This window comes from Oncorhynchus mykiss, chromosome 13 (assembly GCF_013265735.2).
Source record: "Oncorhynchus mykiss isolate Arlee chromosome 13, USDA_OmykA_1.1, whole genome shotgun sequence".
NCBI lineage: Eukaryota > Metazoa > Chordata > Actinopteri > Salmoniformes > Salmonidae > Oncorhynchus > Oncorhynchus mykiss.
In genome coordinates this window covers 12,938,003-12,961,329 of record NC_048577.1, presented here as the reverse complement: position 1 = coordinate 12,961,329, position 23,327 = coordinate 12,938,003, and the positions used below count along the sequence as shown (strand labels likewise).

The 23,327-nt window shown below is 48.2% G+C and overlaps 1 protein-coding gene across 21 annotated transcripts in view; it reads left to right on the top strand.

The window, feature by feature from the left end:
- LOC110485647 (nuclear factor 1 X-type) overlaps window positions 1-23,327 on the top strand; it is a 175,121-nt gene that overhangs the window by 122,553 nt on the left and 29,241 nt on the right. For all 21 annotated transcript variants that reach the window (XM_036940285.1, XM_036940274.1, XM_036940278.1 and 18 more), the window contains 2 exons: window positions 22,672-22,734; window positions 22,841-22,915. In XM_036940285.1, the coding sequence (XP_036796180.1) occupies window positions 22,672-22,734; window positions 22,841-22,915 (138 nt within the window). The remainder of the gene's footprint in view (window positions 1-22,671; window positions 22,735-22,840; window positions 22,916-23,327) is intronic.

The window sequence follows — 23,327 nt, the reverse complement described above, 5'->3', positions numbered from 1 at the left end:
GACCTCCTAACCCCCACCCCAGTGACTTAACCTCCTAAGCCCCACCCCAGTGACTTAACCTCCTAACCCCCACCCCAGTGACCTAACCTCCTAACCCCCACCCCAGTGACCTAACCTCCTAACCCACACCCCAGTGACCTAACCTCCTAACCCCCACCCCAGTAACTTAACCTCTTAACCCCTACCCCAGTGACCTAACCTCCTAACCCCCACCCCAGTGACCTAACCTCCTAACCCCCACCCCAGTGACCTAACCTCCTAACCCCCACCCCAGTAACTTAACCTCTTAACCCCCACCCCAGTGACCTAACCTCCTAACCCCCACCCCAGTGACCTAACCCCCACCCCAGTGACCTAACCTCCTTACCCCCACCCCAAGGACCTAACCTCATAACCCCCACCCCAGTGACCTAACCTCCTAACCCCCACCCCAGTGACCTAAACTCCTAACCCCCACCCCAGTGACCTAACCTCCTAACCCCCACCCCAGTGACCTAACCTCCTAACCCCCACCCCAGTAACTTAACCTCCTAACCCCCACCCCAGTAACTTAACCTCCTAACCTCCCACCCCAGTAATTTAACCTCCTAACCCCCACCCAGTAACTTAACCTCCTAACCCCCACCCCAGTGACCTAACCTCCTAACCCCCACCCAGTAACTTAACCTCCTAACCCCCACCCAGTAACTTAACCTCCTAACCCCCACCCCAGTGACCTAACCTCCTAACCCCCACCCAGTAACTTAACCTCCTAACCCCCACCCAGTAACTTAACCTCCTAACCCCCACCCCAGTGACCTAACCTCCTAACCCCCACCCAGTAACTTAACCTCCTAACCCCCACCCAGTAACTTAACCTCCTAACCCCCACCCAGTAACTTAACCTCCTAACCCCCACCCAATAACTTAAACTCCTAACCCCCACCCCAGTAACTTAACCTCCTAACCCCCACCCAGTAACTTAACCTCCTAACCCCCATCTATCCACCCCTGGTCATGTAAGCCTGATAGAAGTTGATATAACAGAGACTAAACACCATCATTACATCACTAGGTAGATTAGTGGCTGATCTGAGCCCATCCCCTTTTATCTGACATCTCCCCATTGCAGAAGAGATGTTTCATCTGCTTAGCATCACCTGTATAAATTGCGTAAAGGATAGCAAATAAGGGTTTTATATACTTAACCTACATGGAGCCGGTTCTTAAGTAGGGGTACCAAAAGCCCCTGCTTGTCCATATGGATCAACTAAATCACCTAGTATGGATAAACCAAAGGACAGATCTCATAATGTTCGGATGGTCCACTGCTAATTCATTGTGTGTGTGTGTGTGTGTGTGTGTGTGTGGATTAGCCAGTGTGAGCCAGGATATGCATGGGGTGATTTAGGTAAGGACTTAGAGGTGTATTAAAGAGGAGAGTAGGTAAACAGGACGGCTTTACGGTCTTAGATGAGGCTGATACCGTTATATAAACAGAGAGATCAATATGTTGTAGAGGCTGAACAGTGTTATTCTGTCTCTAGTCCATTATCTACAGCTTAGAGAGAGGGAGGGAGGGAGGCCATCATAGTCCTGGCTCCAATACTCTCTCATACTCGTTCATGGTATTTGAACTTGTTGACTTGTGTACACAGATGTAACATTGCACATACTAGTAGAAAACACCTCCAAATCCATAGAGAACCCAGCGTTCTGTTGTGTAGGCCTCTGTTGTTGTCTGCCAAATGCCTGGGAGTTTCCTGGGTCCTGTGCCCAGGCTCAGTGCTCTTTTGTCAGGCATCAGCTGGGAGAGAGGGAGGGTGGCAGGCACGGAGTGGAGGGAGGGAGGCCCACCTGCTTGAGGAGGAAGACAGTTTGGAAAGAAGACAGTCGTCTGGACAACTTGGCTGACCTACATTGTTGCCATGGCGAACTGCGCACAGAGTCTAGACATTTACGTATGAGGATAATACTAGTGCTGAGCGGGAGACACACACACACACACACACACACACACACACACACACACACACACACACACACACACAGTACACGCTTGTTTGCACATGTTCACATGTACTTTTCCTCTGCTAACAAAAGGAGTAATGGATAGAAACATCTGACAACCCAATAGTAGAATAGTTGATCTGTTTACCTAGTCGGCTTGTTGTTGTGTGTTCTACGCAAGAGAAACATTCCTCTCTAGACACATTCAAGACTGCCATAGCGAGGGAAACAGGCATTCTGACAGGCAGTCAATGCACAACCATCTTGGCAGTCTCTGGGAAAACAGCCGTTTTAATGGTCTTAGTTAAAAAGAGGAGGATCCCAGCATTCCATTGCTACTTTTTTTTATTTCTCAATTCCTAAACATGGAACTGTATGATTTGAAACCCAGTGTTTAGCAGCTGTATGGTTAAGCACCTTAATGCTCTGTCGTTCACCTTGAGTCCATAGGGGAGAGTGGGGTCAAATGTAGGGTAACTTGGGGTAAAACGCCACCTAACCTTCAAATCATTTTCTGGAGTGATTTTTTTTTTAAATAGTGAGGAGACAGATGACATTAGTTGAGCAAGAGTAACCAGGCAACCAGGGAAAGTGTTTCTAGACACTATGCTGCGTCAGTTGGGCTACAGGTGATAAGGCTTATTGCTAATAGCATACCTGATAATATGGACTATGTGTAGGCTATATGCATGGTCCAATATGTTACAATAGTTGTGTTATTGGGCTCATTTCTGGAGGTGGAAATGATATTCTAGATGGCGTCAGGGTCATTTTATTTACATTCATTTTAGAGTAGAATGTCCTTTTAAATAACGTCACTAGAACTGAGCTTGTCAGTCCTTCTACATAAACATCCCCCTGTGATTCCCCCCCCCCCCCCACTGATACAAATTATTCTAGAGGAAACACTGAAACAGACACACACACACACGGCTAGCCGGGGTCAGTCCCTGTGGGTCGGCAGACGTGCAGGCAGGCGGTAGCGTAGAGGCCAGATGGTGGTCAGAGTCTGACCCTTATCTACTTCCTTATTGGTTTATCTGTTTGTTTGTGTCCACAGGACTTGTTTGTTTGGTTGTTGCCATGCTGTTGGGGTTGGGGGTTAGCGGTCATGTGGGGGGGGCATGTGTGTGTTTGTTGAGAGAAAGAGCGTGTGTGTGTTGTCTGTTATACTCTGAATGAATGCTTAGGCTGCGCTTCTGGGTAAAAAAGATTTTCTACTGCTGTGATCACGGATCCTTCTGGAGGGGCTTTATTACTGATGATGATGTCAGTGTGTGTGTGTGTGTACATGTTTGCACACAGAGGTTAGGAAGGAGTCACTGGGATCACCGGGATTCTCAGAAGATAGCTGTGCTCTTCTCTGGGAAAGGACTTGGAGGGAGACACATCTATGTACAGTATATATTATGAACATCCTCTCTCTCTCTCACACTCCCCCCCCCCTCTCTCTCTCACACACTCTCTCTCTATCTCTCACTCACTCACTCACCACACACATGTAAACAGACAACATGTAAACACACATCCCCCCTCCCCTACAGTTTATGGTCATCTTGGGTGAATCAGGCTCCACTGATTGTGCTGTTAAGTATCCCCTCCACAAGCTGTCAACAGCCACAACAGCACCAGACCACACCGTGTTGTGTCATCCTGCTCTGCCTCATGCCCTCATCACCCTCCCTCTCTCGGCCCTGAGGGTGACCTCCTGGTTGCCCCCGGCGACCTCTATGTCTGATTGACCGTCGTGCTAGGCTCTGCCCGACTCCCTCATATGACCTCACCCTCTACTCAGAGTGCCCGCTGTCTGCTCTGATCAGACGCAGGGCACAATGAACAAAGAGGGACTTGACTTGACTGAGTGTAAAGAGTGTGTTTGTGTTCGTGGGTTTTTTGTCAGACCCCCCTCTTCTCATCAAAGGTCAGTGGGCAAAGTGTGTGTGTGTGTGCGTGTGTGTGTGTGTGGTTTATCAAGTCCTAATAGGACTGGTGTTGTAACTCCAAGGGCACAAGTTCATAGTCTCTGTCATTTCCCTGCCAACCTTTCCTCTGCTCCCATACTCTCCCCTCCTTTCCTCTGCTCCCCTACTCTCCCCTCCTTTCCTCTCCTCCCCTACTCTCCCCTCCTTTCCTCTGCTCCCATACTCTCCCCTCCTTTCCTCTCCTCCCCTACTCTCCCCTCCTTTCCTCTGCTCCCATACTCTCCCCTCCTTTCCTCTCCTCCCCTACTCTCCCCTCCTTTCCTCTGCTCCCATACTCTCCCCTCCTTTCCTACTCTCCCCTCCTTTCCTCTCCTCCGCTACTCTCCCCTCCTTTCCTCTCCTCCCCTACTCTCCCCTCCTTTCCTCTGGTCCCATACTCTCCCCTCCTTTCCTCTCCTCCCATACTCTCCCCTCCTTTCCTCTGCTCCCATATTCTCCCCTCCTTTCCCCTACTCTCCCCTCCTTTCCTCTGCTCCCCTACTCTCCCCTCCTTTCCTCTCCTCCCCTACTCTCCCCCCCTTTCCTCTCCTCCCCTACTCTCCCCTCCTTTCCTCTCCTCCCCTACTCTCCCCTCCTTTCCTCTCCTCCCCTACTCTCCCCTCCTTTCCTCTCCTCCCCTACTCTCCCCTCATTTCCTCTCCTCCCCTACTCTCACCTCCTTTCCTCTCCTCCCCTACTCTCACCTCCTTTCCTCTCCTCCCCTACTCTCCCCTCCTTTCTTCTCCTCCCCTACTCTCCCCTCCTTTCCTCTCCTCCCCTACTCTCACCTCCTTTCCTCTCCTCCCCTACTCTTACCTCCTTTCCTCTCCTCCCTTACTCTCCCTTCCTTTCCTCTCCTCCCCTACTCTCCCATCCTTTCCTCTCCTCCCCTACTCTCACCTTTCCTCTCCTCCCCTACTCTCACCTTTCCTCTCCTCCCTTACTCTCCCCTCCTTTCCTCTCCTCCCCTACTCTCCCCTCCTTTCCTCTCCTCCCCTTCTCTCACCTCCTTTCCTCTCCTCCCATACTCTCCTGTCCTTTCCTCTCCTCCCCTACTCTCCCGTCCTTTCCTCTCTCCTCCCCTACTCTCCCCTCCTTTCCTCTCCTCCCCTACTCTCCCCTCCTTTCCTCTCCTCCCCTACTCTCCCCTCCTTTCCTCTCCTCCCCTACTCTCCCGTCCTTTCCTCTCCTCCCCTACTCTCACCTTTCCCCTCCTCCCTTACTCTCCCCTCCTTTCCTCTCCTCCCCTACTCTCCCCTCCTTTCCTCTCCTCCCCTTCTCTCACCTCCTTTCCTCTCCTCCCATACTCTCCTGTCCTTTCCTCTCCTCCCCTACTCTCCCGTCCTTTCCTCTCCTCCCCTACTCTCCCCTCCTTTCCTCTCCTCCCATACTCTCCCCTCATTTCCTCTCCCCCCTACTCTCCCCTCCTTTCCTCTTCTCCCATACTCTCCCCTCCTTTCCTCTCCTCCCCTACTCTCACCTCCTTTCCTCTCCTCCCACCTCCTTTCCTCTCCTCCCATACTCTCCTGTCCTTTCCTCTCCTCCCCTACTCTCCCGTCCTTTCCTCTCCTCTCATACTCTCACCTCCTTTCCTCTCCTCCCACCTCCTTTCCTCTCCTCCCATACTCTCCTGTCCTTTCCTCTCCTCCCCTACTCTCCCGTCCTTTCCTCTCCTCCCCTACTCTCCCCTCCTTTTCTCTCCTCCCATACTGTCACCTCCTTTCCTCTCCTCCCCTACTCTCCCGTCCTTTCCTCTCCTCCCCTACTCTCCCCTCCTTTCCTCTCCTCCCATACTCTCCCCTCCTTTCCTCTCCTCCCCTACTCTCCCCTCCTTTCCTCTCCTCCCCTACTCTCCCCTCCGTTCCTCTCCTCCCCTACTCTCCCCTCCTTTCCTCTCCTCCCCTACTCTCCCCTCCTTTCCTCTCCTCCCCTACTCTCCCATCCTTTCCTCTCCTCCCCTCCCCTACTCTCCCCTCCTTTCCTCTCCTCCCATACTCTCACCTCCTTTCCTCTCCTCCCACCTCCTTTCCTCTCCTCCCATACTCTCACCTTTCCTCTCCTCCCATACTCTCACCTCCTTTCCTCTCCTCCCCTACTCTCCCCTCCTTTCCTCTCTTCTCCTACTCTCCCCTCCTTTCCTCTCTTCCTCTACTCCCCTCCTTTCCTCCCCTACTCTCCCCTCCTTTTCTCTCCTCCCATACTGTCACCTCCTTTCCTCTCCTCCCCTACTCTCCCGTCCTTTCCTCTCCTCCCCTACTCTCCCCTCCTTTCCTCTCCTCCCATACTCTCCCCTCCTTTCCTCTCCTCCCCTACTCTCCCCTCCTTTCCTCTCCTCCCCTACTCTCCCCTCCGTTCCTCTCCTCCCCTACTCTCCCCTCCTTTCCTCTCCTCCCCTACTCTCCCCTCCTTTCCTCTCCTCCCCTACTCTCCCATCCTTTCCTCTCCTCCCCTCCCCTACTCTCCCCTCCTTTCCTCTCCTCCCATACTCTCACCTCCTTTCCTCTCCTCCCACCTCCTTTCCTCTCCTCCCATACTCTCACCTTTCCTCTCCTCCCATACTCTCACCTCCTTTCCTCTCCTCCCCTACTCTCCCCTCCTTTCCTCTCTTCTCCTACTCTCCCCTCCTTTCCTCTCTTCCTCTACTCCCCTCCTTTCCTCCCCTACTCTCCCATCCTTTCCTCTCCTCCCTCTCTCTTTCTCTCTTTCTCCATGGCCTTTAATCCACACTCTGCTTAGCACACACAAATATTCACTCTCATAATCAACAAACACACACACACACCCTCTCATACACAAATACACAAACACCCTCTCACACACACAGAGGAGTATGTCAACCCTCCTGTCAGTTGTGTCAAACTTGACTCTTAACTCTGATTGGCCCATCCTCTCTGCTTCCACCACTCTGATTGGCTTATGGGTGCCCACACCCCTATGTACTGTAGGCTACTTCCTACTCTGAGTTGGCTGGCACTGACTCTGGCACTGCCTTCTTTGTGTGTGTGTGTGTGTGTGTGTGTGTCTGTGTGTCCTCTTTGATCATGCTAGGTCTGCTGGAGTTCTCCTTATTCTATAGATTCACAGCCTGGATGTCCAGCTTTCCTCCCTCTCTCCCTCTCCCTCCCAGCAACCACTTCTTTCTCTCTTTCTTTCTGCCTTTCTTTCCTACTTTCCCGTCAAAGCTCTGGTCTTTCTTGGCAGTGCCAGTTGCCCCAGCCATACCCCGGCCCCTGTCTTTCTGTCTCTCTTCCCCTCCAGACTCCCTCCCTTCTCTTGGCACAGGGAAGAGTGGCAGCAGGGTTAAGACAAGTCACATGGCTGGTTCACCACTTCCCACAGAGCCACAGACTGTATCTATGTAGTCAGAGTCCAGGCCGAGTTGCTATGTTGTTGTATGTCCGTGTCTACTAGGCCACACAGCTACAATATACACCAGATGCTACAGAGATCCCTCTCTCAGCCGTTCATTCAAAAATCGATAAAGGCCTATTTTGTCATTGTGAATAAATTGGAGCCTGTGCTTGAACACGATAATGTGAAGTATTGCTCTGTAGAAGGTCTTGGCTGTAGGAATGTTTCATATCCCTGTTATCTCCATGGTGTTTTTGGGGGGGTAGTTGGTATCCTTGTGCGTACGGCATCCCTTCATGCTTGCGTGTCTGAAGTCTGGAAGGAGTAGGATGTTTTCCTTTTCTTATCACTGTCCTTGGGCCAAGCAAACGCTCACTAACCCTACAGTATATTCTAACTTTGTTGTCGAAGCAAGGTGGTGGGAACGAAAAGGCAGTAGACAGACAAAAATAATCGGATGGACAAATGAGAGACAGGCAGACCAAGAGAAAATGAGAAAATGAGGCACAGAGAGCAAGAAAGAGAAATAGATTTGGTAGAGTGAGAGAGAAAGACAGACTGACAGACACAGAGCGAGAAACACACAGACAGAGAACGAGAGAGGTTTACCTTAATGCACACCTCTGGCCAGGCGGGCAGAGAGGCAGCCAGAGAGGCGGGCAGAGAGGCAGGCAGAGAGGTGGGCAGAGAGGTGGCCAGAGACACAGGCAGAGAGGCGGCCAGAGAGGTGGCCAGAGACACAGGCAGAGAGGCGGCCAGAGAGGCGGGCAGAGAGGCGGCCAGAGAGGCGGGTAGAGAGGCAGGCAGGAAGTCCAGTGTGTGTAACAGACCTCAGGCTGCAGCATAAAGAGCCAGTGTGTATCTGGACCAGCAGGAAGTGTGAATGTACTGGGATAAATCTCTCCCTTCCCTCTCTGGTTTCCACTCTACTGTTCTATACTTCACACACTCTCTCTCTCTCTCTCTCTCTCTCTCTCTCTCTCTCTCTCTCTCTCTCTCTCTCGCTCTCTCTCACTCACGCTCTCTCTCTCTTTCTCTATCTATCTCTCTCTCTCTCTCTCTCTCTGCTTCTTGCTCTCTCTCTCTCTCTCTGCTTCTTGCTCTCTCTCTCTCTCTCTGCTTCTTGCTCTCTCTCTCTCTCTGCTTCTTGCTCTCTCTCTCTCTCTCTGCTTCATACTCTCTCTCTCACTCTCTCTCTCTCTCTTTTCTGTCAATTTCTCTCTGTGATCTTTTCTTTGCTTTGAAACTCATACAGCCACATGACATGTACAGCATTACAGATTATCTGTCATCTGACTGTAAAATAGTAGATTTATGGAGAGCAGGCTGAAAAGAGTGCACATACTATCTCACATGAAATAAGGCTGTTCTCTTGATATGTAACCCGCTACCCCAAAATACCTTAGTCTCCTTTTTCAATTTCCACATCATCTACATTCTTTCACTGTGTTCTCCTTTTTTAAAATCTATTTCTCTATTGCTAACATGCCATTCTCTCTGTAAGTCTAGAGTTAACTCTGAGTGGGTCAAGAGACTCTTGGCCAGCAGGCCTAGGCCATGTGTTTTATTTGCATTTACCCCATATCCATTCCTGTGCCAGCAAAACGCCGCCCAGTGGCGATACACAGTAACAACACCCACTAATACTGTAGAAATCACCCCATAAAGGAGTGAGAGAGAGCCCGGTTCCCTTTTCCCCCTTTTGTAAAAACACATTTGTTTGGGTTAAAAGTCTAAGCCGCTGGGTGGGGGTTGGTTCTAAGCTGACTTATGGAATTGTTTTAATAAGGTCGTGCTATGGATCATTTAGCTATTTGATTTGGAATTTTAGGACCCTTTAGGCAGCTCGAAAAAAAAAAAAAAGAATATTGAATTTGGCCTTTACTACTGTAGCCCACAGAAACTCATTGAATAACACGTTCAGAAATGGCAAAAAAGACAGTAAACAAATCCATCATAATGAATAAGGTTTAGATGTGTCTGTCCTATATCTAGGAGATATAAGAAAGATCAGGAAATATATATTTACACATATTTAACCCCTTATTTTTGTTGGCAAGAAACTACCACCATACTTCCATTCATTTGTATGGGTTACCTTTAGACAATTGGGTCGTAAGCAAAATGGAGAACCGCATTGTGTTCGTGAGAGTGGCCCCTTTCTATAGAGTGGTCATATTAGTTTGTAGGCCAACCCGTTTGGATGCTACAGACGTTTTCGTGAGAAAACTGATTTTCAGGGATGTCTCCTGGTCTGACAAGCAGCACTTTCCACCGCAGATGCGGAAGGGCGACATAGGAGGATGTGGTGGATTGAGACACAGCCCATGCAAAAAAACATTTATATCTAGTTTAACTAACTAACTAACTAACTAACTAACTGACACACACACACACACACACACACACATAAACACAAACACATACATACTATGGCCGTGACCCCTAACTCTTTAGTCTGAGCAGAGGTGAAGGTTAACAGGGTACTAACACGGAGATAAAGATTAACAGGGTACTAACACAGAGATGAAGGTTAACAGGGTACTAACACGGAGATAAATATTAACAGGGTACTAACACTGAGATGAAGGTTAACAGGGGACTAACACAGAGATGAAGGTTAACAGGGTACTAACACAGAGATGAAGGTTAACAGGGTACTAACACAGAGATGAAGATTAACAGGGTACTAACACAGAGATGAAGGTTAACAGGGTACTAACACGGAGATAAAGATTAACAGGGTACTAACACTGAGATGAAGGTTAACAGGGGACTAACACAGAGATGAAGGTTAACAGGGTACTAACACGGAGATAAAGATTAACAGGGTACTAACACTGAGATGAAGGTTAACAGGGTACTAACACAGAGATGAAGATTAACAGGGTACTAACACAGAGATGAAGATTAACAGGGTACTAACACTGAGATGAAGATTAACTGGGTACTAACACTGAGATGAAGATTAACTGGGTACTAACACAGAGATGAAGATGAACAGGGTACTAACACAGAGATAAAGATTAACAAAGTACGAACACAGAGATGATGAACGGTACTAACACAGAGATGAAGATTAACAGGGTACTAACACAGAGATGAAGATGAACAGGGTATTAACACAGAGATGAAGATTAACAGGGTATCTAACACAGAGATGAAGGTTAACAGGGTACTAACTTAGAGGTTGGTCCAAATAGTTCTGGGCGATATATCTAATTCATTTGAATGTATGTTTTTGTGTGATATTCCAAATGCCTGTATCAAAGAATCAAGGTTTTGTTATTTTTCGTTTTTGTGTGCGTCTGTCTGCTTGTTCTCATATTTTTGGTCTCGTCTCCTTCGCTCCTCTGTGCTGTGGGCACCCTCCCATTGACACCAGAGATCTGTGTTTAATGACGAGATGTACGTCTCCTCCCTAACAATGGGAGTCGTTGTCCCCAAGGCGGGAAAGCAGGCGACAAACTTAGGTCCAAAATAAGCCCATAGAAATGCCGCCTTGGCCTCATTCTGGACAGGTGTTAGTGAGAGTGAAACCTCTTGCTCCGCCTCTTCCTCTACGGTTTACACACAACCCCCCCCCCCCCCCCCCCCCCCCACCTCTCATGCCAACAAAGCTGAGAGATCACATCTTCCTCTCTAATGAGCGATTTCAACTCGCTATTTGCGTTTGAGGTTTGGTCCAACATTATTTGACTGTAATAGAGTAGAAGTCAACTTTTCAGACGATACCCCAAAACGATAGTGTTAATGAACATTGATTCTGGAGAATGAAAGCTCAGTTTGTCGCATGCGACATTGGTACCAATGTACCGCTAGCAGCATTTTAGCCAAAGACGGTTATACTAGCTGCCTAGTCTGTGTTTTAGAGATGATGCAATACGCCCGAAACATAATTATATAAGGAATTGGCAACTTGTTCTCATTCTGAGAAGTGAGGTGGGCCGCTTGATTTCAGTTGTTGAAAAAGTGGACAGGCTAACATGCTGTTCAAACAGTTGGAGACAGACAGAAGGGTGTGTCCATAGCAATTCAACTGTTCTACCTTGTTAGCTAGTGCCTGGGCTGGAGAGAGTGTTGCCTGCTACAACAAGTCCGTCAACATTAGTGAATGTGAACATTTTCATAGACTTGAAATCCAGATCACTGATTATTGCAACAACAAAAAAGCAGGTTAAACTATTTAGATAAAATAATACAATTCTTAGTGATATGGTTATGGAAGGCTTATATTTAGCCTAGATCCAAGTCTCTCTCACACGTCTCCAGTGTGTGTCTGTAGGGTTCTGACTGAGCCCTAGGGATCCTATAACAGGCCTGTCAGCATCCCTCCCAGCCACTGAATTAGGCAATCTATTTCCATATTAATTATGAATCTGTGTGTATCTGTTGGGGCTGTGACCAACAGGCCAGCTTGCATAGTAATGATCACCCAATGTGGGGGACCGATCGTGTACTGTGTCAAAGAGAAGGTTTGTGATATCTTTTATTTAACCTTTATTTAACCAGGCAAGTCAGTTAAGAACACATTCTTATTTACAATGACGGCCTAGGAACACTGGGCAGAACGACAGATGTTTACCTTGTCAGCTCGGGGATTCGATCCAGCAACCTTTCGGCTACTGGTCCAACGCTCTAACCACTAGGCTACCTGCCGCCCAGTATCAATTAAGGGAGAAGACAGACACTATTTCTTCTCTTTATATCAGCCCAACACTAATTGGTCCATAAACAATAAAACATCTTTCTGTATGTCTATAGGGCAGGTATGACTTAAACACATTGTATTACAGAGCAGTGGTAAGCTGCATTGATACAACAGAGGGAGGGAGGGAGGGAGGGAGGGAGGGAGGGAGGGAGGGAGGGAGGGAGGGAGGGAGGGAGAGAGAGAGAGAGAGAGAGAGAGAGATGAAGGTGTAGTGGTATTATTAGGAAAAGAGGATGAATGGAGAGTGAAAGCAGAGCCAAGGTGGCGGGGGGGCTGTGTTGTGTATGGGCATACAGCCAGCCAGCCCTCTCCCCCTTCCCTGCCTCCCTTACCTACTCTACCAATCCCCTGGCCTGTCTATCTAGCCCTCCTCTATACTCCCTCCATTCTTCCCTCCTCCTCCCTCATCCATGCCCTGCCTGTCTATCTGTCCTCCAGACCAAAGCCCTCGAACATCCCTCCCTCCCTCCCTCCCTCCCTCCCTCCCTCCCTCCCTCCCTCCCTCCCTCCCTCCCTCCCTCCCTCTCTCCCTCCTCCTTTTCCCTTCCTCCACTGTCTATTTGCCCTCTAGTCAGGGCTCTAGGCCCCAGCCCTGGAGTCCTTCTCTCCATCCCGCTCTCCCTCTCTCCTTCTCCCCTACCTTCTCTCCATCAATCCCTCTATCTCTCCATCCCCCTCTCCCTCTCTCCTCTCTCCTACTTTACCCTCCCTTCCCCAATCCACCCATCCCCTGCCTATCCTCCAGGCCCCAGCCCTGCAGAGCCCCCCTCCCTCCCTCCGCTCTCTCTCTCCGGGGTCCCCTTGGTGTGGCACGGCGGTGTTGGCAGAGCGTGGGCGCAGGCTGCACACAGACGGGCGCACAGATGGGCAGCAAGCTGCGCGGGGCGGCGAGGCACACCTGCTCTCTCTACTCAGAACCCACTGCTGCCACTACGCTCCACACACACGTGGGCTTCTGCCTGGTTTGACTGGCACGGTGCATTGTGGAAACGCACACCGACGCACTCATAGGCAAACACACACACACATTTAGGATAATTCCTCTTTTATCTTGGGTCAGAGGCTTTTAACTCAAACAGGAGTAGTGCTACAGGGCTTATTGACCTGCTACTATAGGGTCCTTAGTCATACTGTCAGGACCCCATCAAAGCAGGGGTGTCCTTACAGACTGCCTGCAGAAAAAATATAATTTTTTAATCCACTTATATGAAAATAAATGTAAAATAAATCAAATATAAATAAATAATAAAAGAGAGAAAAACTGGAAAAAGTAATAAAATAAACCAGCTAAAAAAATAAACCCAGGAAAATATAAATACTAAAATAATGTCCAATAAAAGAGCTGAGTGAACATCTGTGTGGGATAGCCGAGGGGATTAGGGGGGTTGGAACATTTTAAGCGCATTAAGGATTAAAAAAAAGGTCAGAATGTTTAGCAACATACCCATAAACCTCTTAAGCGAAACCCAATTGGGAGGCTTGGGTAGAGCGTTATCCTGTGTTTTTGGGGAAGAAGCGGATGGAGGGAGAAGGGATGGATGGGGGAGGACTGAGGGAGGGACTGAGGGATGGGGAGAGTCGACATGGAGGCAGTACTGCGTTATCCTGTGTTTTGGGGAAGAAGCGGATGGAGGGAGAAGGGATGGATGGGGGAGGACTGAGGGAGGGATGGGGAGAGTTGACATGGAGGCAGTACTGCGTTATCCTGTGTTTTGGGGAAGAGTGAGGGATGAAGGACGTAAAGGGAGGGAGAGTTGGCATTTGTGAGGGAAATCTCTGTGAATACACACTGACACACACACACACACTGGTAAGATGTACAGATGGCCATGCACTTGATGGTGCTCACTTGTGGTTTTCACATGTTGGAACCGAGGAGCGGCTTTACATTACAAGCATTAAAATAGCACAGGTGTGTGTACACACTCAGTCACAAGGACACTTCTCTGCCGTGCCCTATAAAACATCTGGCCAGATGTTCTTGGTTTTGACTCCACTTTCCCCTCTCCATCTGATTTATAGACTTAAGTGTGTGTGTGTGTGTGTGTGTGTGTGTGTTTGTTGTCAGTGCTTAGTGTTTTATCTGGGCTGTTTGGGCTTTTTTCTGCCCCTCAGTTAGCCGTCTGTTAGTCTGGCCGGGCTTCTCAGTGTGACATGGTCTGTCTGACCTTTGTGACCCCAGAGGCCAGCTGGTCACCACCACCGGTCAGAGATCAATGGGGATTAACACAAACGTACACACTGAAACACCCTCAAAGGTCAACAATCAACTAGATTTAACACCGGGGGACTGAAAGTGGAGAGATATCTGAGACAAATTAAGAAAATCCTTGACTATGTACAGACTCAGTGAGCATAGCCTTGCTATTGAGAAAGGCCACCGTAGTCAGACCTGGCTCTCAAGAGAAGACAGGCTATGTGCACACTGCCCACAAAATGAGGTGGAAACTGAGCTGCACTTCCTAACCTCCTGCCAAATGTATGACCATATTAGAGACACATATTTCCCTCAGATCACACACACCCACAAAGAATTTGTAACAAAAAATCAAACATTGATAAAGTCCCATGTCTGTTAGGCAAAATACCACAATGTGCATCACAGCAGCAAGATGTGTGTTTTGTTTTCATCTGTTTATTTATTTCCCTTTCATTCCCTTTTAACTACTTGTACATTGTTACAACACAACACTGTACATACTGTACACAACACTGTACATACTGTACACAACACTGTACATACTGTACACAACACTGTACATACTGTACACAACACTGTACATACTGTACACAACACTATAGATACTGTACACAACACTGTACATACTGTACACACTGTACACAACACTGTACATACTGTACACAACACTGTACATACTGTACACAACACTATAGATACTGTACACAACACTGTACATACTGTACACAACACTATAGATACTGTACACAACACTGTACATACTGTACACAACACTGTACATACTGTACACAACACTGTACATACTGTACACAACACTGTACATACTGTACACAACACTATAGATACTGTACACAACACTGTACATACTGTACACAACACTGTACATACTGTACACAACACTATAGATACTGTACACAACACTGTACATACTGTACACAACACTATAGATACTGTACACAACACTATAGATACTGTACACAACACTGTACATACTGTACACAACACTGTACATACTGTACACAACACTATAGATACTGTACACAACACTGTACATACTGTACACAACACTATAGATACTGTACACAACACTGCCAATAATATAACATTTAAAGTGTCTTTTCAAACTTTTGTGTGTAATGTTTACTAATGTTTCCCTTGTTTATTTCCCTTTTATTTATTGTCTATTCCATTTTCTTTGGCAATGTAAACATATGTTGCCCATGCCAATAATGCCTTTGAATTTATATTTGAACCACAGAGGAGGAGAGGGGGGGGGAGAGAAGGAGGAGAGTTGTATGAAAGTGAAAGTTAGGGAAGAGAGGAGGGGAGGGGACAGAGGTTAGGGAAGAGAGGAGGGGACAGAGGTTAGGGAAAAGAGGAGGGGACAGAGGTTAGGGGAGAGAGGAGGGGAGGGGACAGAGGTTAGGGAAGAGAGGAGGGGACAGAGGTTAGGGAAAAGAGGAGGGGACAGAGGTTAGGGGAGAGAGGAGGGGACAGAGGTTAGGGAGGAGACGAGAGTGCAGAGGGAGGGCAAAATGGAGAGACTGATGAGAGAAGGAGCAGAGGAGTGGAGAGAGAGAGGAACCACAGAGGGAGGAGATGAGAGGGAGGAGAGGAGGGGGAGAGAGGAACCACAGAGGGAGGAGAGGAGAGGGAGAGAGGAACCACAGAGGGAGGAGAGGAGAGGGAGAGAGGAACCACAGAGGGAGGAGAGGGAGAGAGGAACCACAGAGGGAAGAGAGGAGGGGGAGAGAGGAACCACAGAGGGAGGAGAGGAGAGGGAGAGAGGAACCACAGAGGGAGGAGAGGAGAGGGAGAGAGGAACCACAGAGGGAGGAGAGGGAGAGAGGAACCACAGAGGGAGGAGAGGAGAGGGAGAGAGGAACCACAGAGGGAGGAGAGGAGGGGGAGAGAGGAACCACAGAGGGAGGAGAGGAAGGTTGGGGAAGTCAGGGTTAAGGGAGGAGAGAGAGTGAGTGAGAGAGAGTTAGGAAGGAGAGAGACAAAAGAGCAGACATAGTGGGGGGTATGTTAAGGCCATGAAGGCTTACTGTATAATGGTTGTGGTGGGGCTGTGGGATTTCACAGGGGCTGTGGTGGGAATAATATTGAGATATGGGGCGGGCTGTGGGGATGGCTGCTGATGTGTGTGTCATGGGGCTTTGATGGGGGAATTGGGAGGGAGGAGATATACAAGACTGTCGGTGTCTAAAGCCATGGGACTGTCAGGGTTTGTGGGGACTGGTGGGAATATGGGACTGTGATTGTTTGGGTCTAGGGATGCCTGCTTTACATCAGGCTTCATGAAACTCCATTGGGGGAATTTGGGGAGGAGCCGTACAGGATTGTGATTGTGTAAATGGACTATTGGGGATTTGGAGAAACTGGAGGAATTTATTCCTATAGCTGTGGGCGGCTGTGTATGTAGTCAGGTCCAAAATGATTGGCACCCTTGATAAAGATGAGCAGAAAATACTGTTTTTAAATAAATAAAACAAACAAAATTAAATCTGCATTTACACTCTACCTCTTCCAATAAATCTCAGTTTAAGGAACTGTAATGGCTTTCCATGGCTTCCTGTTTCACTGGGGTATAAATATGAGGTAACACTTATGTAAAAGCCCTTTGTCATCCACCACCATGGGAAAAGGCAAAGAACTCACAAATGAAAAGAGACAAATGGTTGTTGACCTTAATAAATCAGGCAATGGGTACCAAAGCATTGATAAATGAAAAATAAAAAAGACCACTTACCACTATTAGGGCAACAATGAAGAAGTTCAAAACCACTGGAACAGTGGTAAACTTGCCTGGTAGAGGATGCATGTGTTTCTTGTCTCCAAGCGCCACAGTTGGAGAATTCCAGAAATTGGCCCCAACTTCTGGTCACCAAATCTACAATTAGATGCCACCTCCATGTCAAAATAAAAATGATATTGTATTTGTCACACGCGCAGTCTTATGGCTTGGGGGAAGAAGCTGTCTGGGAACCTGTTGGTCCAGCGTGAACAGTCTTATGGCTTGGGGGAAGAAGCTGTCTGGGAACCTGTTGGTCCAGCGTGAACAGTCTATGGCTTGAGTGGCTGGAGTCTTTGGAAAGTTTCCGGGCCTTCCTCTGACACTGCCTGATATAGAGGTCCTGGATGACAGGGAGCTCTGCCCCAGTGATGTACTGGGCTGTCCTCACCACCCTCTGTAGTGCATTTGCGGTCGAGGGCGGTGCATTTGCCATACCAAGCAGTGATGCAGCCATTCAAGATTCTCTCAATGGTGCAGCTGCAGAATATTTTAAGGAACCAAGGTCCCATGCAAAATCTTTTGAGCCTCCTGAGTGGGAAGAGGCTCTGCCGTGCCCTCTTCACAACTGTGCGGGTGTATGTGGACCATTTTAAGTCCTTAGTGATGTGGATGCCAAGGAACTTGCAGCTCTCGGCCCGCTCCACAACAGCCCTGTCAATGTGGATGGTGCTCCCCCTATTTCTCCTTATAGTGCACAATCAGCTCATTGGTCTTACTGAAGTTAAGGGACAGGTTATTGTCCTGGCACCACACTGCTAAGTCTCTGACCTCCTCCCTGTAGGCTGCTTCATCGCTGTCTGTGATCAGGCCTACCTCCATCGTCACCACGCAGTCTTGGGTGAACAGGGAATACAGGACAGGATTAAGCACACACCCCTGAGGGGCCCCTGTGTTGAGGGTCAGCATGGCTTACTCTCACCACCTGGGGCTGGCCCATCAGGAAGTCCAGGATCCAGTTGCAGAGGGGGGGGGGGGGGGGGGTTCAGTCCCAGGGTCCCTAGCTTGGTGATGAGCTTGGAGGGGACAATGGTGTTGAACGCTGAGCCGGAGTCTGTGGACAGCATTCTCCCATAGTTATTTCCCCCCTTGTCCAGGTGGGACAGGGCAGTGTGAAGTTCAACTGCATCTGTGGATCTGTTGGGGCAGTATGCGAACTGGAGTGGGTCTAGGGTGTCTGGGATGATGATCAGCCTTTCAAAGCACTTCATAATTACAGATGTGCTACAGGGCGATAGTCATGTAGGCAGGTTACATTGGAGAACAGACTTGGACAAGGAGAGATAAAAGTGAAGACACTTGCCAGATTTACTAAAAGGTAGAGGCGCTTGGGATGAAACTGATGTCATGGTCAGATGACATGAAAATAGTACTCTTTGGCCACGCACACCAGTGGTGGGTTTGAGGTCAAAATAATGATGCATATGCAGAAAAGACCCTCATAGCTACTGTAAAATATGGTGGTGGATCTTTGTTATCAAATCAAATCAAATCAAATGTATTTATATAGCCCTTCGTACATCAGCTGATATCTCAAAGTGCTGTACAGAAACCCAGCCTAAAACCCCAAACAGCAAGCAATGCAGCAAGAAGCACGGTGGCTAGGAAAAACTCCCTAGAAAGGCCAAAACCTAGGAAGAAACCTAGAGAGGAACCAGGCTATGTGGGGTGGCCAGTCCTCTTCTGGCTGTGCCGGGTGGAAATTATAACAGAACATGGCCAAGATGTTCAAATGTTCATAAATGACCAGCATGGTCGAATAATTATAAGGCAGAACAGTTGAAACTGGAGCAGCAGCACGGCCAGGTGGACTGGGGACAGCAAGGAGTCATCATGTCAGGTAGTCCTGGGGCATGGTCCTAGGGCTCAGGTCCTCCGAGAGAGAGAAAGAAAGAGAGAAGGAGAGAATTAGAGAACGCACACTTAGATTCACACAGGACACCGAATTTATTTTTATTTTACCTTTATTTAACCAGGCAAGTCAGTTAAGAACAAATTCTTATTTTCAATGACGGCCTGGGAACAGTGGGTTAACTGCCTGTTCAGGGGCAGAACGACAGATTTGTACCTTGCCAGCTCGGGGGTTTGAACTCACAACCTTCCGGTTACTAGTTCAACGCTCTAACCACTAGGCTACCCTGCCGCCCCAATAGGACAGGAGAAGTACTCCAGATATAACAAACTGACCCCAGCCCCCCGACACATAAACTACTGCAGCATAAATACTGGAGGCTAAGACAGGAGGGGTCAGGAGACACTGTGGCTCCATCCTAGGACACCCCCGGACAGGGCCAAACAGGAAGGATACAGGAAGGCTATTTTGCGTCCACTGGTCCTGGTGTCCTTGTTAAGGTCAACGGCATCATGAACTTTGTACCAAGAACAAGTACCGAGACATTTTAGCCCAAAACCTGGTTGCCTCTGCCTGGAGGCTAAAACTTGGCCGCAAGTGGATCTCCCAGCAAGACAATAACCCCAAGTACACATCAAAATCCACAAAGAAATGGTTAATTGACCACAAAATCAACATTTTGCAATGGCACCCCATTGAATTAAAGAGGGCAGTTCATATGCGCAGACAAAGGATATCAAGGATCTGGAAAGATTCCGTCTGAATGGAGGAATGGTCTAAGATCCCAATGTGTTATCCAATCTCATAAAACATTTTAGAAAAAGACTGTGACATTATTCTCACAAGGGGAGGGTGGCGGAGTATTGACAGCTGGAGTGACAATAACTTTGACACCTATCCTTTTGTGATTTTTTTTTGTATTACTTGTTAAATAGAATGTCTTTCTCTGAGCAAATGTATTAGTAAAAAATTGCATACAATTTAATAATTATTTATTTTATACATACTTTCTTGCTCATCTTTATCAAGGGTGCCAATCATTTTGGACCTTGGAGGTGTTGTGCGTTAGGCTGTGGGGTTTCAGGGGGTAGGAGTAAAGAATGTTAGGCGAGCTGCAGGGGCATGATTTGGGTTTCTGGGGAGGGCTTGGGGGGCTGTGGAGTACAGATAAGAGGTCTGGAAGTGTGTCTAGGATGCTGGGGGGGGGGAGGATGGGGGAGAGACAGAGACACACACACACTGTGGGGGAGGCCGGGGGGGCTGGCTGCCTCAGTGCCTGCAGCTGGCGTCGGGGTGATAACCAGCAGGCAGTTCCTTCTCTGTAGTGACATAGAGGTTCACATAAGTGGTACTGAATCAGAGTTCACCAGGAGTTATAGCAGGGAAAGACTAGCCATGGCTAAAGCTACCAGAGACGTCCAATCAGCTGTGCTGTGACGGTCAGTGTGACCACTTCACCAGAGTGGGGTTCGAGAGTGTTGTTCTAGAGCACTGGGGGTGCTGTTAAATGGGGGTTGTCCGTGGGCCTGTAGAGTTGACTGTCCTGATATCTCTTATCATCTCTGATAGGAACAGAAGCTCTCTCTGTCACGCATGCTTCTTCAATCACACCTGTATCTGGGCCAAGGAGCAGGTCCAAGTGGTGCTAATCACTAGCCTACAAATCACTCACATCAAAGTACATGGGGATTGACTGAGGAGAATCTGTTGAATCAATTTGTATCATTCCAGAAACCCTGATTGGGTTGAGGGTTCTGTTTACTGTGTTTATTCAGTTAAACCTCTTTAACACCAACTGCTTTCCATTGGATTGTATCTCTGACACACACACACACACACACACACAATGCTCTGTACGTACCGTGTTGGAGAGTCAGTGCTTCTTATTATAGATTCAAGAGGCGAAACACAACAGGAAGAAAGTTCAGTGGACGCTGTTTTCTTTCTTAACAGTTTTCGTTGGCCAACGTATATGTTTACTTTGAGTGTGTGTGTGTGTGTGTGTGTGTGTGTGTGTGTGTGTGTGTGTGTGTGTGTGTGTGTGTGTGCGCGCACGGTTGTGTGTGAGGGGCGTCAGCTAGCTGGAATGCTTCGCTACCGCCAATGCTAAAATGGCTGCCAAGCCATAAGATGGCTGCCAGGAGCAGCGAGAGAGAAAAGATAAGAGAGGGAGAGAGTCTGCAGAAGGGAGGAAAAAGGAGCTTTCTATTCCTCTCTTTCTGTTTCTCTCCCTCTCTCGCCTTCTCTCTCTCTCTGTCCCAAACCTCTTCTCCTCTCCTTTTCTTTCCTTCCTGTTCTCTTTCTCTCCCCCTATCGCTCTGTCTCTCTACTTCGCTCTTTCTTTCGCCCTCTCTTGCTCTCTCTCTCTCTCCCTCTGTTCCTCACTTTCTCTGCACCTCTCTCTCCCTCTCCTCTCTCAGCATTAGCAAGCAGTGAGACAGGTCTGTTTTTTGTTTCTACTAGCTAATCTTATGGCTTAGTGTGGCGAGGCTGTGCTGTGTGTGTGTGATTGTGTGCGTGCGGGTGGTGTGTATGCGTGCTTGGTGTGTGTTTGTGCATCTTTGTGTATGTGTCTATGCGTGTTGGCATCAGTCCTCCCCTGCTCTGTTATCACCTACATGCGACAGATAAACACCTCCGTTAGTTAGGCCTGGCTGTGGACCTGCAGATGTCATGCCCACGCCACTGCTACTGTACATGCATACACACGCACTCCGTCATTCAGAAACATACACTCATGCTTGGTTCGTGCCCTGAATGCTGATTAGCTGACAGCCGTGGTATATCAGACCATATACTGTACCATGGGTATGACAAAACATTTCTTTTTACTGTTCTAATTATGTTGGTAGCCAGTTTCTAATAGCAATAAGGAACCTTGTTTTTTTGGCTAAGGGCTGTATCCAGGCACTCTGCAGTGTGCAGAAGAACACCCCCTCGGGCCTTATTGCTTAATTATACATAGACTACATTCTGTGCATGGACATAGACCACAAACCACACACACATGCCAGATAGCACACAGTGCATAAACAAAGAAACACACAGCAATCACCAATAGTACTTTCTCTGTGTCAGCCTTGGTTCTCCACTTTGTTCTAATGGATCAGTTATCCTGTAATGACACATGCTGGAGGTTAGGGAGTCTTTACTGGAAGACTTCCCCTGTAACAACCTCTCCCTTGTGGCTGTAATCTCTACTCTAGTCCCTGGCTTCTACGGCCTACCAATGCCAAGAGCAGTAATAAGAGTGTGACAGCTGTGTGTGTGTGTGTCTGTGTGTGTGTGTGTGTGTGTGTGTGTGTGTGTGTGTGTGTGCCACTGCTGCCTCTGTCAATATCTAAAGGCCACTGAGTTTCCGTCACCTTTACCACACTTAGCCTTAAATCCCCTCCCTGGTCAGCCCTGTGTGTGTGTGTGTGCGCGCACCATCTACCAGCGCAATCATATCCCTCTTCTTAATCTCACTTAATACCTCCTTGCTGGCAGGGTTTTAGGCTGCATAAACAGAACACCTTAAACACACACACACACACAAACAGTAAATCTGAACACCTTGAGAGAGGAGTTGTGGGGGGGGGGGGGGGGGGGGGGGGGGGGTTAGGAACATTGAGAACATTCTGTGACATTGATATATACAAATAAACACTGTATACAGACACCCTCCTTGACCCTTAGTGAAGCAATCTCCCTACTCTTCTCAAATGTCCCATCTGTCAGTATAGTCTATGACTGAAGTTCAGAGGGGTTCCAACACCTTCTCCCTTCCACCACAGCCAAGCTAAATCCCTCTCTTCTCTTCTCTTCTAGAATCTGGACAATCAGACAGCTCCAGCCAACAAGGAGACACAGACATCAAGCCACCGCCCAATGGTAAGAGAACACACACACACACACACACACACACACACACACACACACACACACACACACACACACACACACACTCATCCTAACACTTCCTCTCTCTCCTCTGCAGGGCACCTGAGTTTCCAGGACTGCTTCGTCACCTCAGGAGTGTGGAACGTGGCTGAGCTCGTCAGGGTGTCACAGAGTGAGTATCTACCCCTCTCTTATCCTTTCTATCTATAGCTCAATCTATCTCTATCTATAGCTCTATTTATAGCTCTCTCTCTCTCTATCTATAGCTCTCTCTCTCTCTATCTATAGCTCAATCTATCTCTATCTATAGTTCTATCTATAGGTCTCTCTCTCTATCTATAGCTCTATCTATCTCTATCTATAGCTCAATCTATCTCTATCTATAGCTCAATCTATCTCTATCTATAGTTCTATCTATAGGTCTCTCTCTCTATCTATAGCTCTATCTATCTCTATCTATAGCTCAATATATCTCTATCTATAGCTCAATCTATCTATAGCTCTAGCTCAATCTATAGCTCTCTCTCGCTCTCTCTCTCTCTCTCTCTCTCTCTATCTATAGCTCTATCTATAGCTCTCTCTAT